The sequence below is a fragment of the Urocampus carinirostris genome, chromosome 14 (genome assembly GCF_059441175.1).
Source record: "Urocampus carinirostris isolate Australia breed hairy pipefish chromosome 14, RoL_Ucar_1.0, whole genome shotgun sequence".
Classification (NCBI taxonomy): domain Eukaryota; kingdom Metazoa; phylum Chordata; class Actinopteri; order Syngnathiformes; family Syngnathidae; genus Urocampus; species Urocampus carinirostris.
This window is the reverse complement of record NC_142362.1, coordinates 13,632,028-13,649,894: the sequence shown is the minus strand read 5'-3', so window position 1 is coordinate 13,649,894 and position 17,867 is coordinate 13,632,028. Positions and strand designations below refer to the sequence as shown.

The following is a 17,867-nucleotide window of genomic DNA, read 5'->3' as shown; positions in this document are numbered from 1 at the left end:
CTGGCAGGATGTTATGAGTCATGAGATAATGTTGATATAAGAAGTCACAAGTTGTTGCCTGAGCGAGTCGGGGCCGGAAAAAATATTTTCGAATCTGAGAAAAACATCACGAGAACACAGTATAAAGCCCAGTGTCTCTTGGACTAATTTCGAACGTGGCTTGAACGCTGCTGAACGAATGCAATAAAGGACGTTCCCTTTACGACCGGGGTCTGACCTGCAGCATGTCAACCCCTGCATTTACCAGCTGGCGTCGTCGTTGATGTCATGCTCTTTCCGGACATTTTCAACATCTTACCTAGTGTTTACTATTCTGTGTACAGTAATGCTAATTGTAATTCACCCTGTTCAATCCTGGAAGGGGGATTACCACATGTGAGGTCCTTTCTCAAGGTTTCTCTTTTCTCCTCACACTGAGGTTTTTGAGTTTTTCCTTGCCCGCATGCTGGTTTGCTAGTTTAAGATCAGGTAATTGTGTAATTTTGTAACTGTAATCCTGTGCAGTCCTTTGAGACATTTTTGTGATTAAGGGCTATATAAATAAATTTGACTTGACTTGACTTGACTTTACGCCATATTTTTGTCCCTGCATATATTTTGGGGCGACGCCCAACGACGTCCTCTTCAAAATAAGTTGTACAAAGTATAAACTCAAATGAGGGTAATAATTTTGCAACACCTACTTTTCAGTTGTTTTATTTGACTGCACAATACAAAATGTTGAACAAATTTGGTTTCTTTTCACGATTGTTTCTCATGTGTAGTTGATTCTTAGAAAATATTCTCAGTTTCTTTATAAGTTTGAAGCCTGAAATACAGTGGAACCTCGCTAGTTCGCGGTTCCACTTTTGCGGGTTCAGAGCTTCGCGGGTCTAAAAAATATACCTTACCTTCTCTATAAAAGCATTTATTGACTTGACACCATTGAGCGCGAGCTTATGTCAACTGAGGACACGGTGTGGACACTCTTATTGTGAAGGGGAGGGGGGGGCCCTGACACAATGTTTAGTCATTACCGCTTCACTCACGCCCCCCTGCTTCAACTCCTCCCACCTCACCCCTTTCTTATGTGGCGCTCAGTTTATCAAGGAGGGAACTCGGCGACGCGACGTAAGTATATTCTCTTCTGTCACATTTCATCTCAAGTTAGACTTTATTATACCAAAAGCGAGCGGTGGTTTGTACTACCTAAACACGGCTAATTGTGTGTGGTTTCGTGTATTTGTTGTAAAAGCCGTTCGATGCCGTTAGCTAAAGTATGTTGTTATTGTCGGAAGATAGCTCTTTCACTTTCATTAAAATGAACACAGACCATTTTTTTTAACTGTTATTTCCCAAAACGCTTCACAAACACTCATCAAATATCACATTTTCACTGTTTTTAAACTGCGATTGCTGCATGTGGTTAAGAGCGGTTAATACAATCATACTGAATGGTTCGTAGTGGTTTCGCCGCAGTCCTATTCCGTGTAGATACAACATATTTTACAGTTTTAGTTTTTTTTGTTATAACAAGAATTTCCCTCTCTCTCTACCCATATTTTGTATGGTGTACTGTACACAGGGGGTATACTGTATACCTGTACACGTTTTTTTAAGCATTTTTGAAGGGGCGCCGCTACTTCGCGGATTTTCAGTTCTCGCAGTTGGTCTTGGTCCCCATTCACCGCGAAAACCGAGGGATTACTGGATGGCAATATGCCCGAAAGTTCTGGGGGTGGGGGAATATTTTGCAAGGCACTATATACACTGTATATACAAATGAGAGCAAGCAGTAATATATTTACTGTACATTGTAATTAATGATGCAAGCTTGCAGACATAAAAATCCCTTTGAATTAGTCACGCTATTCATTTTTATGCTAATACAACTCTCTGGTTCACCGGCGTTATCAAGACAAACCATTAGGATATTCAAAGAAAACATTTGTCAGCTTTGTCAGCAGTGTAATAATGAAGGCGGCTAAGCCACCGCTGCTCAGTTGATGGCCTGAAAACATCTTTAATTACAGAGTCAGAAAATAAGGAAGTCACCTGCTAAAATGTCCCTCTCTCGACCAATTAACGCTAAATCCATCACGCAAGCAACTGATGCCATTTAATGACAACGTGAGCTACTGTATTTGTTTACTTCCTTCACATATTAATACAGCGCCCGAGTGTTTGCCTACAGGCTCAAACGACACGGAATCCTTTTATATTTGTGAATGTAAATAAACAACAGATGCAACTCTGGACTGTGCATGCAAAAGATTGTCTTAGGTTTGAGTTAACTTCCAAAAAGGAATTGTTGTTTACTTTGCAGGTATTTGCATGGCGTTATTATCATCATGATTATTACTCTTATGGTGATATTACACATTGAATATTACAGTGCAGAAAAATACATTCTTGTTCCACCGGTAGAATATCTTGTTTTTAATGGTAAAATTGAAAAATAGATGCAGCTCATTTGCTAGATTTAAGTATATTTTTTTTAGTTTTTGTTTTATTTGTGGCTTTTTATTTGGGCACAGTATAAAAACAAAACCAACCAATAATTACCAAAAGGAAACAACCAAATATTTGCACGCAAATAGCTGTACAATACAATGATAGGGCTGAAGCAGAATCGCCGAGCCCTACTCAATTTTTTTTCTTGTAGAAAATGCATAGTCAAAATTAGACAAGAAAACCAAAACCTACCACTCACAAATAAAGTAATTTAAAAAATACATATTAGGCAAGAAATAAGTTTTGCTATGTTACATTTTCAAAATAAATGCTAAAATAAGACAACTAATGTTCAGACGTTCCCCTACTTACGACCATTGGACTTGAGAAAAACGGTAGCTACGAACATTTTTTTCGGGATGTCGAAAAATACCCGGACATTGCTGTAAGTTTGATTTTGTATTGTGTGCACCTTTCACCAAGTACAGGACATTACTGTAGTGCTTCTTTCCGCCGCTACCTGCGTGTGGTGCTGTGAGAGGTCACCCAGCATCCACCCCAAAGAAGAAATCCGCTTCCTCTTCCTAGTTTGTGTATAAACATTCTATACTGTATCTCCAGCGCGCTAAGAACTTTGACATTTTTATTGTTTCATATCTCGTGCATCCCTTCGATATGGTTGGTGAAAAGTGTAAAGAAGAGGCAAGCCGTTTCTCTTGAAATGAAAGTAGAATAAGAAAGCTTGATGCGGTTGAGAAAATGGTTGGATCGCTTTTTTTCGGCCACTTCTTACCGCGGAGAAGGAAGTAGCCTTACTCTTGAAGCCCATCTTCCAAAAGTAAGTTAAACTTAACTTTTTGTATCTTTATGGATCGTATTATTTTATGAAATGTTTATTTTTTAGTACAAAACAATACAGGTTACGTATACAAACCTTAAACATACAAAATATAGCACTGAAGCAACTTACGAACAAATTCAACTTACGACCGTCCGGAATCTCGTTCGTAAGTAGGGCAGCGTCTGTATATAAATTGAGCGAAATGATCTGCCAATGGAGAAAAATAGTTCTACTAAATAATTTTATTACTTTTCACTGCACTTTTTCCGTGAATTAGTTTTTCCTGTAAAGTTTTGCACTGTAGAAATATTGCATGTCTCAAAAATGGATTTAATAACCCAAACACACACCATCCCAAATGAGCATCTCCTATTGGCTGTGGTGTAGAAATGTATGAATGAATGAATTGATAATTGAATTAACTTAAGAATTACCTCATTTTAGTTAAGAATTTATCTCATTTTAAGTATTTTTATGGTACTACATTTTAAAATTGTTGTTCATATAAAAAAAAGTTAACATAAAACTTACTTATAGTAGAGTGCTACCTCTACTTACAAATGTCTCTACATGCAAAAGTTTCAGATTACAAAGTACCTGAACGGGAAAACATTGCCTTTAGTTACAAAGGCGTTTCAGGAAACGAAGTCAAAAATACAGTACAGTACGCCCTGCCATTCACCGCTCCCAGAGTTCTATCTGTCAACCGGTGCATATGTGTGGATCCCTGGCATGCTCTTCGTGTCTGCTTCCCGTTCTGTAAACAGTCTACTGTAGCGTACTGCTACGAAGAGCTATACTCTGCCACGGACCCCGCGAAAGACATGCAGAAAAGTGGGCATGGAGAAAAGAAGAGGAAGGGACTTTTTCTGGCCAACAAAGCAAAAGATAATAGAATGGTATGAAAAGGGGAAGTTTTTGTGTGACCTCGCAAAAGAATATGGCCATGATATATCTACGATCGCCACGGTAATTAAACAAAAGCAGACATCATTTGGATCAGTTTTTCAAGAAACGCAAGGCAAAAAACACTGCTGAGGACCAGCAAACTAAAAGGCCTGCTAAAAGGTAAATAATGATTTTAATCATTTCCTTTATTCTGTTTTTTACATATGTGCCTCTCGTTTTATGTTTATTGTGCGGTAATGTAATCTTAACATTTATTTGTTTCATATTCTGATGCTCTTTAATGATTTAGTAAAAAAAGATAATACTTTTGTGGAGCTTGGAACGGATTAGCACATATATATTCAAAAGGGGTCTCTTTTTACAATTGTTTCAGGTTACAAAACTACTCCTAGGATAAATCCAATTCTTAAGTAGAGGTAGCACTGTATTAATTACATGAACATGATAGAATAAAACGTAAACGCAAAATAAACTTGAATGAATAATTTTTCTCAAATTTCGAACTAGACTGAAATGCACTCGGAAGTGTGATTCAGTATGTTGCACTCAAACGCAACATTGTGCAGTCATGGAAATAAAACATCTGGAGTGCTGCAATGCACCACGTTACAGGCAACAAGAGAAATAAAACAGAAAGTGTTTATACCTCGCTTTGCAGGATCATGACAGCATGGTTGAAGTGGTGATGCTCGAGAGTGGCCGAGGTCCCGTAAAGGAGAGCGAGCGCGGAGCCTGTCCTGAAACGCACAATACAACACTATCAAAGCCCAACATTGTGGTATTTAATACCACGGCAGCAGATCAAGAAGACAAAGTACAGTACGCCCTCTGTGCGTAGTTTATCTGTTTCATAACCACCCGTATTAAGTGATATTCAGGTCTTTACTCTAAGTAGGAACCCTATACAGGATTTCCCCCTTCCTGACTTTTGTGGTTTTTGTATATGTTTCACCCAAGAGAGTTTCAAATTATCAAACCAATTTTTGTATCACACAGAGACAACCCAAGGAAATACAGAATGGACTTTTGAAATGTTGATTATTTTTATTAAAGCACAAAAAAAAATCTAGGCATATCTGGCCCTATGTCAAAAGAAATCTCCTCAACTTGTAAAATCACAAAGTAACTCTGACTAACCACATTTTTGGGAAAGCTGAGTTTGATTCAGCAGGCCACACACAGAATCGATTGCCACTACTACCTGTGTTGAATCAAGAAATCACTCAAATTGAATCCGTCAGACAAAATGAAGTAGGCTACAAAATCTCAAAAACACAAGTTCCAGAATATATTAGAAAAAAGGGATTGAAATCTACCAGTCCAGAAAAGGTCATCAAGCCATTCTCCAGCAAACCACTGTCAGAGCCATTATCCACAAATGGAGAAAACTGGGATCAGCACCCAGGAAAGAGAAGGCGGTTCTCCGATTGGTTTGTGTATACAAGCGACTGGAAAATGAAGCTATAATCCTGCAAGGTACAAAATTTTTCATGGAATTTATTTGTGGGAAAAAATCTGCGATGCACCGAAGACGCGTAAATCATTCTGCGAAATGGTGAGGGGATACTGCAATGGCTCAGGGGGCAGTGGCTCAGGAGGTAGAGCGCTCGTCTTGGGATCAAGACACCGCAGTTTGAATCCCGGCTCCTCCGTGTTACATGTCGAAATGTCCTTGGGTAAGACACTGAACCCCTAATACCCCCAATAAGCAGGTTAGCGCCTTACATGGCTGCACGGCCGCTATTGGGAAATGTGAAGCACACTGTAAAGCGCTTTGGGAAGTCTTGACTTGAAAAGCGCTATATAAATGCAGATCATTTCATTTCATTTTATTTCATTTCATTTCAATGTTTTCACAGCTAATATAAAAAATGACCCCTGTTTTATTCTGTTTACATCATTGTTTCAATCAAACTTTTTTTTAATTGAAAAAAATCTCACGGCAAACAGTCCATTAAAAATATTAAAAATCAATTCCTTGCAACACTTTCGTATTTTTCTTAAGCTTAAGTTATCATGTTGCCAAACTCAATTGTTAAATTTAACAGTTTTCTTTTCATTTATTCACTGTGGCTTAGGACCTCATACAAGTTACTAAATTTGGTTAATACTTTTGCTTTAGTTTGGGATTTTACTATATTTTTAATGTGTTTTACCGTATTTATATTTTGTTTTTCTAGAGTAATCTAGATGAATAATACTGAAGAGAGAAAAAAAATATTTGCCAGTGGAACAAAAAACGTTGCAGACAGTTCTAACTTTTTTCTGTTTTTTGGGGTAAAATAAGGAATAAGAAAATACATGATAAATATGGGTAAGATTAGGAGATTTTTTGGTTTTTTATTTTGCTGTGCAGTCTTAAACAGCTTCATCAAATAAAATAAGTTGTATAAGAAATAAGAATTATAAATAAGTAAATATATTTTGTTGTATTACCTCCTGAACAGGTATTTAGTATACAGTAACCGCTCCATAATGCCATTTACTTTTCACAGTTTTGCTACTTCACGGATTTGCATCATTCATTGTTTTCTACATTCTGATTGGTAAACAGTCTCCATTAGAGGTAAGATCAGGCCTAAAAAATTCAGCCCGACCCGACCCGAGTTGCGGGTATATAAACCCAAACCCGCTTCAACTTGATTTGATAAGCCCGAAATAAAACCGAGGCTTTAATTTGCCTCCAAAGTAAACCCAAAGTTTTACTTCAGCCGTGCGTACTTCAGCCGTGCGTACTTCAACTGTGCGTTTCGGCTGAACTACTCAGCTTGGGTTAACACGGGGTCGAGTCCGTCAAATCAAGTGTGCACAGCGAGTGCAGCACCAAAATGAACGATTTGGCGCCAAAGTGTGCATTTTGGCAACTGCAGCGAAAGAAAGTTAAAGTGAAACTGAGAGACATGGCTCAGAAAAAGAAAATCAATCTGCAGATTACAAGTGCCAAATAGTGAAATATTTGGCCAAAAAGTAGAAAGAATATTTGTAAAGCTTGTAAGCTATTGGCAAGAAGCAGAAATGGCGTCTGACGTGAGGGAGGTGGGAGGAGGAAGCGGCGCGTCCTTTACCCCAACACCAAGGATGAAATTTTCTTTGGATTCGGTGATTTGGAGTTAAACTGACAGTTTGGTAAGCATTTTCTTTAACTAATCATTACTTGAGTAGAAGTAAGTGCATACTGTGCAGATCCTCCACGAAGGGAAAAAAAAAGAAAGGAAAGAAAAACCGGCGAGAGAGAAGCCTAGCCTGCCTGACTTAATGATTTAACATTTTAACAATTTCTGTATGAATGTTTTTTTATTAAAGTAAAACCTTTCATACAGAAATTGTATTCTTAAAACAAATGCTTGAGCCTGTAAACATGTGTATTTTGGTTCCAGTGTGTCATAAAGCATTTCATTAGATACTAATTTTGATTAAAAAAAGAGGTTTCAACTTCATAGATATTGCCTATCACGGCTTTTTTCTGGAAGGTAACCCCCAGTGAAAAAAAATGGCAATCTGCTGCCATCTACTGGTTTGATGAATATTACAATTACTCAGCTGATCACTGGTCGAAAGCAAATATACTCAACAATGGCAAGGAAAATATGAGCAATTTCCTGCGCCACACTACTGTGCTCGGCACACCAGTCCAAAAAACTCTGGTTTACGCTAACAATACAGCCAGACAAGCAAACATAAATCAATTACCTACAAATCTCTCCTGCTCATTGAAATATCCCCGACAGTTAGACACTTACGTAAGAAAGCCTTACACAACTCGACTCTTGCTGACTGCCGCAGGTAGCAATACACTCTAAACAGCATGTAGGAGGATGCGCGTTCTTTCAGAGCAAATTTGAGATGCTTACTTTGCCTGGAAGGCGTTGTTGGTGCCCCGGTGATCCAAGTCGTGACACACGCAACCCACGATGAGCGCTAAGATCTCCACTTCGGTCAAAGTCTCCTGGAAGCCGGCCGTCTGAGTGGAGGATGAGGAAACAAATGTAAACATGCACACTCAGCGTTTCTTATTCTCATATTGGAACAAGCTGAAAGAAACATAATAGGTAGGACAAACACAAGAAGAAAGCATCACCCCAAACCATGACTAAATTTTGGGATCTGGTAAACAATGTCACAGAGTTAAAGAAACAATAACTCTTTTTATTACAGGTTATACAAATAAGACATTCCTTGGTTTTCACGGTTAATGGAGACCGTAACCACCTTTTGGGCGGCCTTCATTAAAGCAGACCGACTGTGAGAGAGAGAGAGAGAGAGAAGGAGAGATTGAAATAGAGAGACAGAGAGAGAGGGACCAAGAGGGAGAGAGTTTGAGAGAGAGACAGAGAAAGAAGGAGAAAGATGAACACACACAGATAGAGAGAGAGAGCGAGAGGGAGAAAGAGATAGAGAGAAAGAAATAATGAGAGAGAAAGGGAGAGAGAGAGAAATAGAGAGAGAGAGAGAGAGAGAGAGAGAGAGAGCACATATAAAACTGCTTGATTCCTAAAGATATACAGTATTTTAAACTAGTTCCATGTTTTTTGGGGGACACGCCTTCATGAAAGGGACTTGCCGACTTACTGTCTGAGAGAGAGAGGGAGAGTTTAAGAGAGAGAAAAAAAGGAGAGGAGGACGGATTGAAAGAGAGAGACAGAGAGAGAAAGACAGCGAGAGAGAGAGAAGAAGAGAATGAGGGAGATAGGGAGAGAGAGAGAGAGAGGGAAAGAGAAGGAGAGAGAAATAGAGAGAAAGACAGAGAGAAAGTCAGAGTGACAGAGAGAGAGAGAGAGAGAACACATAGAAAACTGGTTAATTCTTCAAGGTACACAGTATTTTAAATTAGTCGATGTTTTACGGGGGGCATAGGGGTCCGCCCTCATGAAAGGATCTTGCCAACTAACTGACTGAGAGGGAGAGAGAGAGAGGGGAAGGGAGAGAGAATTGAAACCCAGTACGTATTTGAAATTAGTCGATGTTAATTGGGTGGACATTGATAAAAAACCTAACCGACTGTGAGTGAGAGAGACAGAGAGAGAGACAGAGAGAGAGATAGAGAGAGAAAGAGAGACAGAGAGACAGAGAGAGAGAGAGAGAGAGAGAGAGAGAGAGAGAGAGAGAGAGAGATCATTTAGGTGGAATGACAAAAGGAGTGGGACGCAAAATTCTTCTCAGCGAGATGCAGAAGAACGCAGAACAGGCGTCCAGTGACCGTACAGTATAAAAGATTCTATGATAAGAATTGTCCAATCGGCATCGGAAATCTCAAGTCAATCGGTACTGGCCAATCGGCGTGAGTCTTGGCTGTCTGAAACATTTCTGTGGTGCGGAAAGCATTTGTTGTACTTTTATTTTTTAACTGAATGGAGAATCGGCTCAAATCTTGGCAGCTGAAAGGTTCCTCGTTGGTGCGTGAAGTATCTGTCGTATTTTTTTATTCAATCTTTTATCTATTTATTCATTTTTCCTGCGAATGAGATAACTGAAGCATTGACATATTTTAAAACTGTAATTTTCAAGTAATATCACCAAATAACATTGCTCATGTGAATTGCACATGCTACAAAAGAGTATTTATATTAGTACATTCTTATTATAATTTACATGTGAAAGGTCGAGCTATGCAATTCAGTTTTTAAAACTAAAACTTTAGAGAAAATAGGAGATAGATTTAGCTAGAAAAACATTATTATAAGTGTTTTCGTATAACAGTACAATAAACAGAAAAGTTCAGCTTTTGTGAAGTTATGCAGATATTGAATACAAAGATATTACTCTGCTACATTAGAAATCCCAGCGCAAATTAAATATGTATGTTCCAATTCACAAAGTGATCAATAACAGATTAATCACATTTTTCTTCCATTTCTTTCCATTTAATCACCCGTTCTCGGGAGAATTCTGTGCAAAATGTCATCTTATGAAATAATCTAAATGAAAAGTGTGCATTAAAATTTTATATATATATATATATATATATATATATATATATATACATATATATATATATATATATGAGATTACAGTAATTTGAACACATGAGCTATAGATAGAATAATGTCAACTTTATGACATGGAAAACTCACGATTCTTTTCTATTGGTCCCAATTTGAGCATTCATAAGGTAAGAAAACTAAAAATACCACCCAAAAAATAAATGAAAAAAATACACTTAAGAAAACTGCAAATTTCAGTCTGGACCAAGAACTGGTGTTTTTTGTCAATGACAGCCATGATCCGCCCCTTTTATCCGTAAATGATTCTCAGGTATTTGAACACAAATTTATGAAATCATCACAGCCTTGTTCTGTACTGATAAGCCAGAAATATTCAGTTTTATTTGTTTTACTCCACTGAAATCCTGAACGCAACTGCTCCACCAGAGTTTATTTTGATCTGTCTCATTTGACCTGGATATTGATACAAACACGAGGAAGAAGGAAAAGTCTGTCCCCTTCAAAATAAAATAAAAAAATATTGAAGATATTAATTCAAAAATGAAACTCAAATGGAATTATATCAATTCAAATTAAAACATCAATATATCATTAAATAAATGTAAAAATAACAACTACAACTAAGGAAAAGATAAAAAATATAAAATAAAATACAAAAGAAATGCAGATATTTTTTATTTTTTATTAATTTATTTTACTGATTGTACTTCCATCCATCCATCCCATTATCTACACCGCTTATCCTCAGTAGGGTCCCTGGGGTGCTGGAGCCCATCCCAGCCCATGCCAGCCAGTCACAGGGCACACAGGGAAATACAATTTGCTCGCTCAATCTCACCTAGGAACAATTTGGACCGGCCAATTAACCTGACATGCATGTTATTTTGGAATGTAGGAGGAAACCGGATTGCCCGAAGGAACACTTGCAAGCATGAGGAGAACATGCAGACTCTGCACAGAAGGATTCGATCCAATGACCTCAGAACTTTGCCGCTGACGTGCTTACCACTCAGCTGCCGTGCCGCTCTTACTTGTACTTATTTATGTATAATGTATACATTCACATATTCTTTATCTTATTTTAATTTGTATTACTTTATTATTTTCATGATTACCGATAAGCTTCACCTGTGCCTGCTCCTTTGACGCTAACTGCCTCGGACTCTTATTGGCTCTCTGTCCCTATTTAAACCTCATCATATCTGTCCCCTTTTGTCTGTCCGTCTGCGAACCTCAGTTAACACTAGGCAAGCCTTTTTTCAACCCTGACCCCCACCTGTTTTTTGCTCCTGTCTATCCCCCGGCTTGGACCTGTTTTTCATCCTGACCACGACTACTCTCCCGTCCCTGCTTTCGACCTCTTTTGTCCCCGACCACATCTACTCTCCTTTCCTGGCTTACGACTCGCTTACGACCCCGCTCACATTTTTGCTCTCCTGTCCCAGCTACTGACCTGTTTTTCCGTTCCCGACACGCCATCGCTCGTCACGGAAGATCCACTTCCGCGTTCAGAGCGACCTGCTTCCCGTGTCCAGCAATCACCAGATCATGGGCGCAACCCTTTGTCTTTCTTCCAATAAAATTTGTGAGAAACGCAACGCAAGTGGGTCCTGTCTCTGTTCTGGTCTTGACAATTATGCTATTTAATTTTTAAAACTAAAAGCTCTTGAATCCCAAGAGGTTGAGCTTTAGTTGAGGCTAAGTACTGTAACGTACTATTAATAACATCATTTCCGAATCATATTTCAATATAGTTCAGTTTTTCTTCTCACTATTTTTCATGTATTTATTTGTTAATATATTATTTGTTATTTTTTTAAGCATTTTCAGTCCTCCATAATGTTCTGTTCGTCTCTGCTAAAGAGGATAAGCTCCAAATGACCGGCGTCTTCCTACCGTGAGCATGGCAAACATGCACTGGCAAACATTGAAGGCGTGTCTCCAATTGTGGTAGAGAACCATCCTGTAGTTTTTCCTCACGGTCAGCAGCCATCGGCACAGCGTCTGAAAGAATGCATTGAAGGGAAAAGATAAGTGACTTTTGAGTGGAGACCTACCCCACATTTCGTCTTGGGATCAAGAGGTCGCAGGTTCGATTCCCGGCTCCTCTGAGTTACATGTCAAAGTGTCCTTGGGCAAGACACTGAATCCCTAATGCCCCCAATAAGCAGGTAGGCGCCTTGCATGGCTGACTCCCTATTGGTGTGTGTGTGAATGGGTAAGTGTGAAGCACATTGTAAAGCGCTTTGGGAGGTCTTCATTGACTTGAAAAGCGCTATATAAATGCAGACCATTTATCATTTTAAATTCAACTCAATCTATCTCTTAATACCACCCCCAGTTGGATCTTAGAATAGAAAACTACACATAATGAGGAAGCATTCGAAAATTAATAAATATGTCTTTAGGACAGTGTTCCTCAACTGGTGGGTCCCTGACCCTCTTGGGTCACGAAGCTGTTTTCAGTGGGTCGCAAGACTTTGCCTCGGCAAAATAATGCTAAGAAAAGAAAGAAATAACAGATTGTCATTTATACTCCTTGACAATAGATGCTCAATGTGAGTTGACAGCCGCTTTTTCACACAGCAGAAAAAGCCCAGTTTTTTCGTTCACATATGTTGATCAAATGCAAATGCAGCGGAGAATATCTAAAAAATGGGTTTGATCATATTAAAGAGAAATTTTGGTTCACTAAAATGCAGCTATTAGAGCATTAAGGAGAGTATTATTTGACCACTAGATGCCGTTTTATTGTGTAGTGCAGCGGAAAACGAGTGCTCAAAAACATAAGTCATGATTACTGATGCAAGTCACCTATGCCCACTCCTTTGGCGCCAACTGCCTCGGACTCTGATTGGCTCCCAGTCGCTGTTTAGACCCACTCCCTTTGGTCAGTCCGTCTGCGAATCTCTGTTTTTACACGGCAAGCCCTTTTTCGACCCTGACTCAAGTCTGTCCCGTTTTTCCTCCCGTTGTCTCCCACTACGACCTGCTTTGATCTCGACCACGTCTGCTCTCCCGTCCCAAATTACGATCCGTTTTTGATCGCGGCCACGTCTGCTCTCCCGTCCCGGCTTAGAACTAGTTTCTGACCCCGACCACGTCTTGCTCTCCCAGTTCTAGCTACCGACCAGTTTTCCACCCCTGACGCCGCCATCGCCATCACTCGCTACGGAAGATCCACTTCCGTATTTAGATCACAAGCCGAGTACGAGAGAACACCAGATCGTTGGCGCACACCATCCTCGTTTCTTCAATAAAACTTGTGGTAAACGTTACGCCAGTGGGTCCTGTTTCCGTTCTGGTCCTGACAAAGTAAGAATACAAACTACCGAGACACAAAGTGACCAAACTGCATAATTGTCCTTCTCATTTTTTGCCTTTCCTTTTCTTATTCGGTATGTTCACGTAGTCCAGTGGTTAACACATTCGCCTGTCACACAAAAGGTCCCTGGTGTATGTTGGCCTGGAGAGAGATGGCCGCCACCAGGCTGTACTTGCCCAAGACACACCACAGGAAATGGTGCCTCTATGGCCCTAATGGTTAAGGGTTCCAACCAACAAATCAACCCACCAACCCGTCACAGCAAGATTCAGTATCTGTCAAGCAAATCTTAAAAACATTAAGTCATTAAGAAAAATATAAGTTTATACGAAATACATAGATTTTTGCTCATCATTTAGATCAGTATTGTTTTTTTTTTTTTTTAAGAATTACGTCTTTTTTCCCCACTGGCAGTCGCTAAGTAATATACACTGTCCCTTTAAAGGGAATATTTTTACTTCAAGTCGTGTCATGATTACCGATGTGCTTCACCTGTGCCCGCTCCTTTGGCGCTAACTGCCTCGGACTTTGATTTGCTCCCTCTCCCTATTCAAACCCACTCCTATTAGTCCCCTTTTGTCAGTCCGTCTGCGAACCTCAGTTAACACAATGCAAGCCTTTTTCGACCCTGATTCCCACCTGTTTTTTTGCTCTTGTTTTTCTCCGGGCTTCGACCCGTTTTTGATCCTGACCATGTCTACTCTCCCGTCCCGGCTTTCGACCTCTTTTTGTCCCCGACCACCTCTACTCTCCTTTCCTGGCTCAAGACTCGCTTCTGACCACGTTTTTGCTCTCCTACTGCCCCGTTTTTCCGTTCCCATCACCGCCATCGGAACGCCACGGGAGATCCACCTCCGCTTTCAGAGCGACCTGCTTCCCGCGTCCAGCAATCACCGGATCGTGGGCGCAACCCTTTCTCTTTCAACGCTAGTGGGGCCTGTCTCCGTTCTGGTTCTGACATGTCGTTTTGGTTTTACTCAGTATTTGTGTTTTTTTTCAAATGTGAATGCCTTCTATCTCTATGTTGACTGCTCAATCTTTCCATTGCCCTCATGTAGGTTTTAGATCAGGGGATGATGCAATAATAGTCTGTAGTTTATAGCAATAGGAAGAACTCAAAAACCATCCAAACGACTAAAAGTGTATTGTCGTTCTTGTAATTAGGGTGGGATGGTTGTTCCTGAGGTCAGACAAGTCAGAACCACTGCTTTAGGAAAACTGTCAATTTATAAACCTGTCTTCACCTCATAGTCAATCTTGAACTTTGGAACCATTCCCAGCTCTATGAACATCCTCAACGCGGCCGTGATCATGGCGTCCACATCCAGGGAAAAGTCGTCAAAGGAGAGCTTATCAATTCCCAGCTCGCACACCAGGGGGATGTTGGCGGCCTGCAGGGCAGAAAGGGAGAAGGATGAAGGGAACGAGTTTAAAAGATCACTGAGGTTGCTGGATGCAGCGCCAGGGTTCGTAGTTAATGAGGAAGCCCTAAAACCAGATTGCACTGTGTACTTTTACAGCTGATTAGATGCAAAATGTGACATCATTAGTCAAGCCTTTTGGATAAACAATCCCAATTAAGCATATTTATAGTCAACTGTGGACTAAGAAGAGCTTTCTTGGCTCCGCTTACTGCCTACAATCATTTAACGCAGCTTGGCAAGCACATAACTTTTCATTGTTGGAATACATTTTGTAAGCGATTGGTAATACTAATATAATGATGTCATAATCAGCGTTCGGAGTAACACGTTCTTGGAATGCAATTATCAACATCATGTGGACATTATTAGGACACACAAATATGGCTCATTTTACCCTACTTGAGCATGTGATGAGGTCCAACTTTGTTGGCAATAGAAAGCATCTCTCTCTGCCATTTAGGCCCAACCACAGTTGCTGTTGACGGTCCAGAGCAGGTTTTTTTTTCATTCGTCTGCATTATCGTGTGTTTTGGAGTAAATAGTTTACATAGTTGGATTCACTGGACTTGCGTGAATGTAACCACATCATACTTGCAGGAAAACGTGTCAGGAGTACAAGTTCCCAGCACTTTTGGGTGAGTTGCGCTGCCTTGATAGTTTTTGGGTATCTTGTTTCAGACTGATCGGGATGTTTTTGTGATGATGGTCAGCATGCCTTGAATTCTAAGAATTTAAGCTTTAGTTTAGGCTAAGTAATGTAACGCACTATTAATAACATTTTGCAAATCAACTGACGTTACAACATGGTGCATTACTTCCCTGCATTTTCAAAACAGTTCATAAATCATAAAACCTGCTGATCGTCGACTTATGTAACATACAACTCGCAATTTCGCCAGCACTAATTGCTGTACTTGAGAGGGTAGTTCCCTACTAGTTACAAAAAAAAGCTGAATACAGTTACAGTGGCGCCGTCTCAAGGAGTGTGAGAACCAGTAATTTCTCCCTACTAATATTCTGATATTCTCTCTACCATATAGACTCGCATCAAAGCCATATTTAAAATTATAGAGGAAAATTTGGCTGTGCGTCACCAGTGGCGAATGGTAGGCAACGCATGGCGAGGGAGGCGTGGTTTACAAAGGAACAACAAACTATCGAGAAATCCATGGAGCAAACGTGAGTAGTGAGCACAGAATTAACGTAAAAAAGTGCTGAATTTCAGTCTTTTTATTTACAATTTTTTTTTTTGCAATACACAATGCCTGGAGGGAAAGGAAAACGTCTTTGACAATACCCAAAAATGGAGGAAATCCCCGAATGGTTTCAAGACAAAAGACAAAATGGATATGGAGTTTCCCAGCTGTTAGGTTGCGAGCTCTCAAGTTTAATTTCCTTTTCATTATGTTATTATTTTTAGGGAGTTTTAGGGGGTCGGCTGCGAGTATATATGGTGATTTGTAACTAGATAGTTAATTTCAGAGAAACGCGCTACTTTTTGGTCTCAGTAATCTGGGGAGTAATTTACCGTAAATTCCGGACTATAAACCGCTACTTTTTCCCCAAACTTTCAACCCTGCGGCTTATTCAGTGATGCGGCCAATTTATGACGAGCGTGTTGCGAGCGTGTTTTTGAAAAAGGGAGCGAGGGACGACGTCTATATGATAAAATCTCTTTCCCAAATAGAAGGAAGACGACCTTAATGACGTCAGTTATATGGAGGAAGATGTGGACGGTTTACCGTGGTTCCCACGTGTGCGGTATATTTTTTTAACAGACCTGTTCACTGTGTCGCGAGCGTGTTGCTAGTAGCGTTTTGCTACCCTTCACAGGCACGGTTTGGGATGAAAGTTATAATATTATTATTAAAGCTTTGAAAACTCTCTCGGTGTACCGTCTTTCTTTGCAAATATGTGTAACCATGTATAATATGTATTTGAAACTGTATATTTTTGTAATGTATTTATTTTAGAAACTTAGTCTGATATGTTTTCCACGAGCAAATGAGAAAGAAGGGGCGGGGCAAATGCGGGCTGATGGGAAGTTGAGTAAAGGTGAGTCGTATTTGTGGACGCGGCCGACAATAGCTTTTCCCACCCTTACCTTTGGAAATATACACTTTTTTCCTTGGATTACTTTCAACGGGCACCCAGACTCTGCAGGTCTGCATCAAATTTTAAGTACCGGTATCGTTTTTCATCCATTTTGCCAGCTGTGATTATTGGACTGTGTCGGGTATGGGTTAATTTTGTGTTTGTGTTGCATTTTTTCAATGCGGGCGCATGCGGCTAATATACAGGTGCGGCCTGTGTATGTACAAAATCGGTTTTCCTCCCGAAATGTGGTGGGTGCGGCTTATAATCAGGTGCGCTCTATAGTCCGGAATTTACGGTAATTACTTTTATAATGGGGTATTGAGTAACTGTAACTAAGTACATTTTTTTCAGTTACGTGCCCAGCACTTTATAGTCTAATAAGAGGTTCCTTGGCTTTGCTCACTATCTAGTACCTGCCATTTAATACTGCTTCACCGGCACATAATTTTGGTTGTCCAACACAGGTTTTTCATTGTTGTAATACACTCTGTATGTTAGTGTGCATTATTATTACTTTGTCATAATGTCTGCATTGATGCTCGGTACTCAGGTGTGCATTGACCTCTGTCTTAATTCACGTCTTCAGATTTTCACAAATGTCAGACAGGTCTATTTACCGACACCGCTGGCTCTTGCAGATAGGCACACTCAATAAGGATCCATATGTAGAGCAGTTATGAAAGAAGGGGGGTTGTGGTGGGGGTTGCGGTTAGGTTGGGGCTGAGGGGGGTTGATGATGCAGAGCACATTGCTGGAGAGAGCACACAGGCGCAGGGGGATTTTTTTTCTTTTTTTTATGATGGGGTCTTATTTTGCTGTAATGGTCACATGGGAGAATCATTCACTTGGAAATACAGGAAAATGGGTCATATGTATATTTCAGAAATGTCAAGCTA

General features: G+C 39.9%; 1 protein-coding gene across 1 annotated transcript in view; it reads right to left on the bottom strand.

Moving 5' to 3' along the window:
- The window catches only part of pde11a (phosphodiesterase 11a), a 68,590-nt gene that overhangs the window by 24,827 nt on the left and 25,896 nt on the right, over positions 1–17,867 (bottom strand). Inside the window, exons 11-14 of the mRNA XM_088352906.1 lie at positions 14,695–14,841; positions 12,022–12,129; positions 8,035–8,144; positions 4,830–4,920 (exon numbers count right to left, since the gene is read on the bottom strand). Coding sequence (XP_088209032.1) covers positions 4,830–4,920; positions 8,035–8,144; positions 12,022–12,129; positions 14,695–14,841 — 456 coding nt within the window. The remainder of the gene's footprint in view (positions 1–4,829; positions 4,921–8,034; positions 8,145–12,021; positions 12,130–14,694; positions 14,842–17,867) is intronic.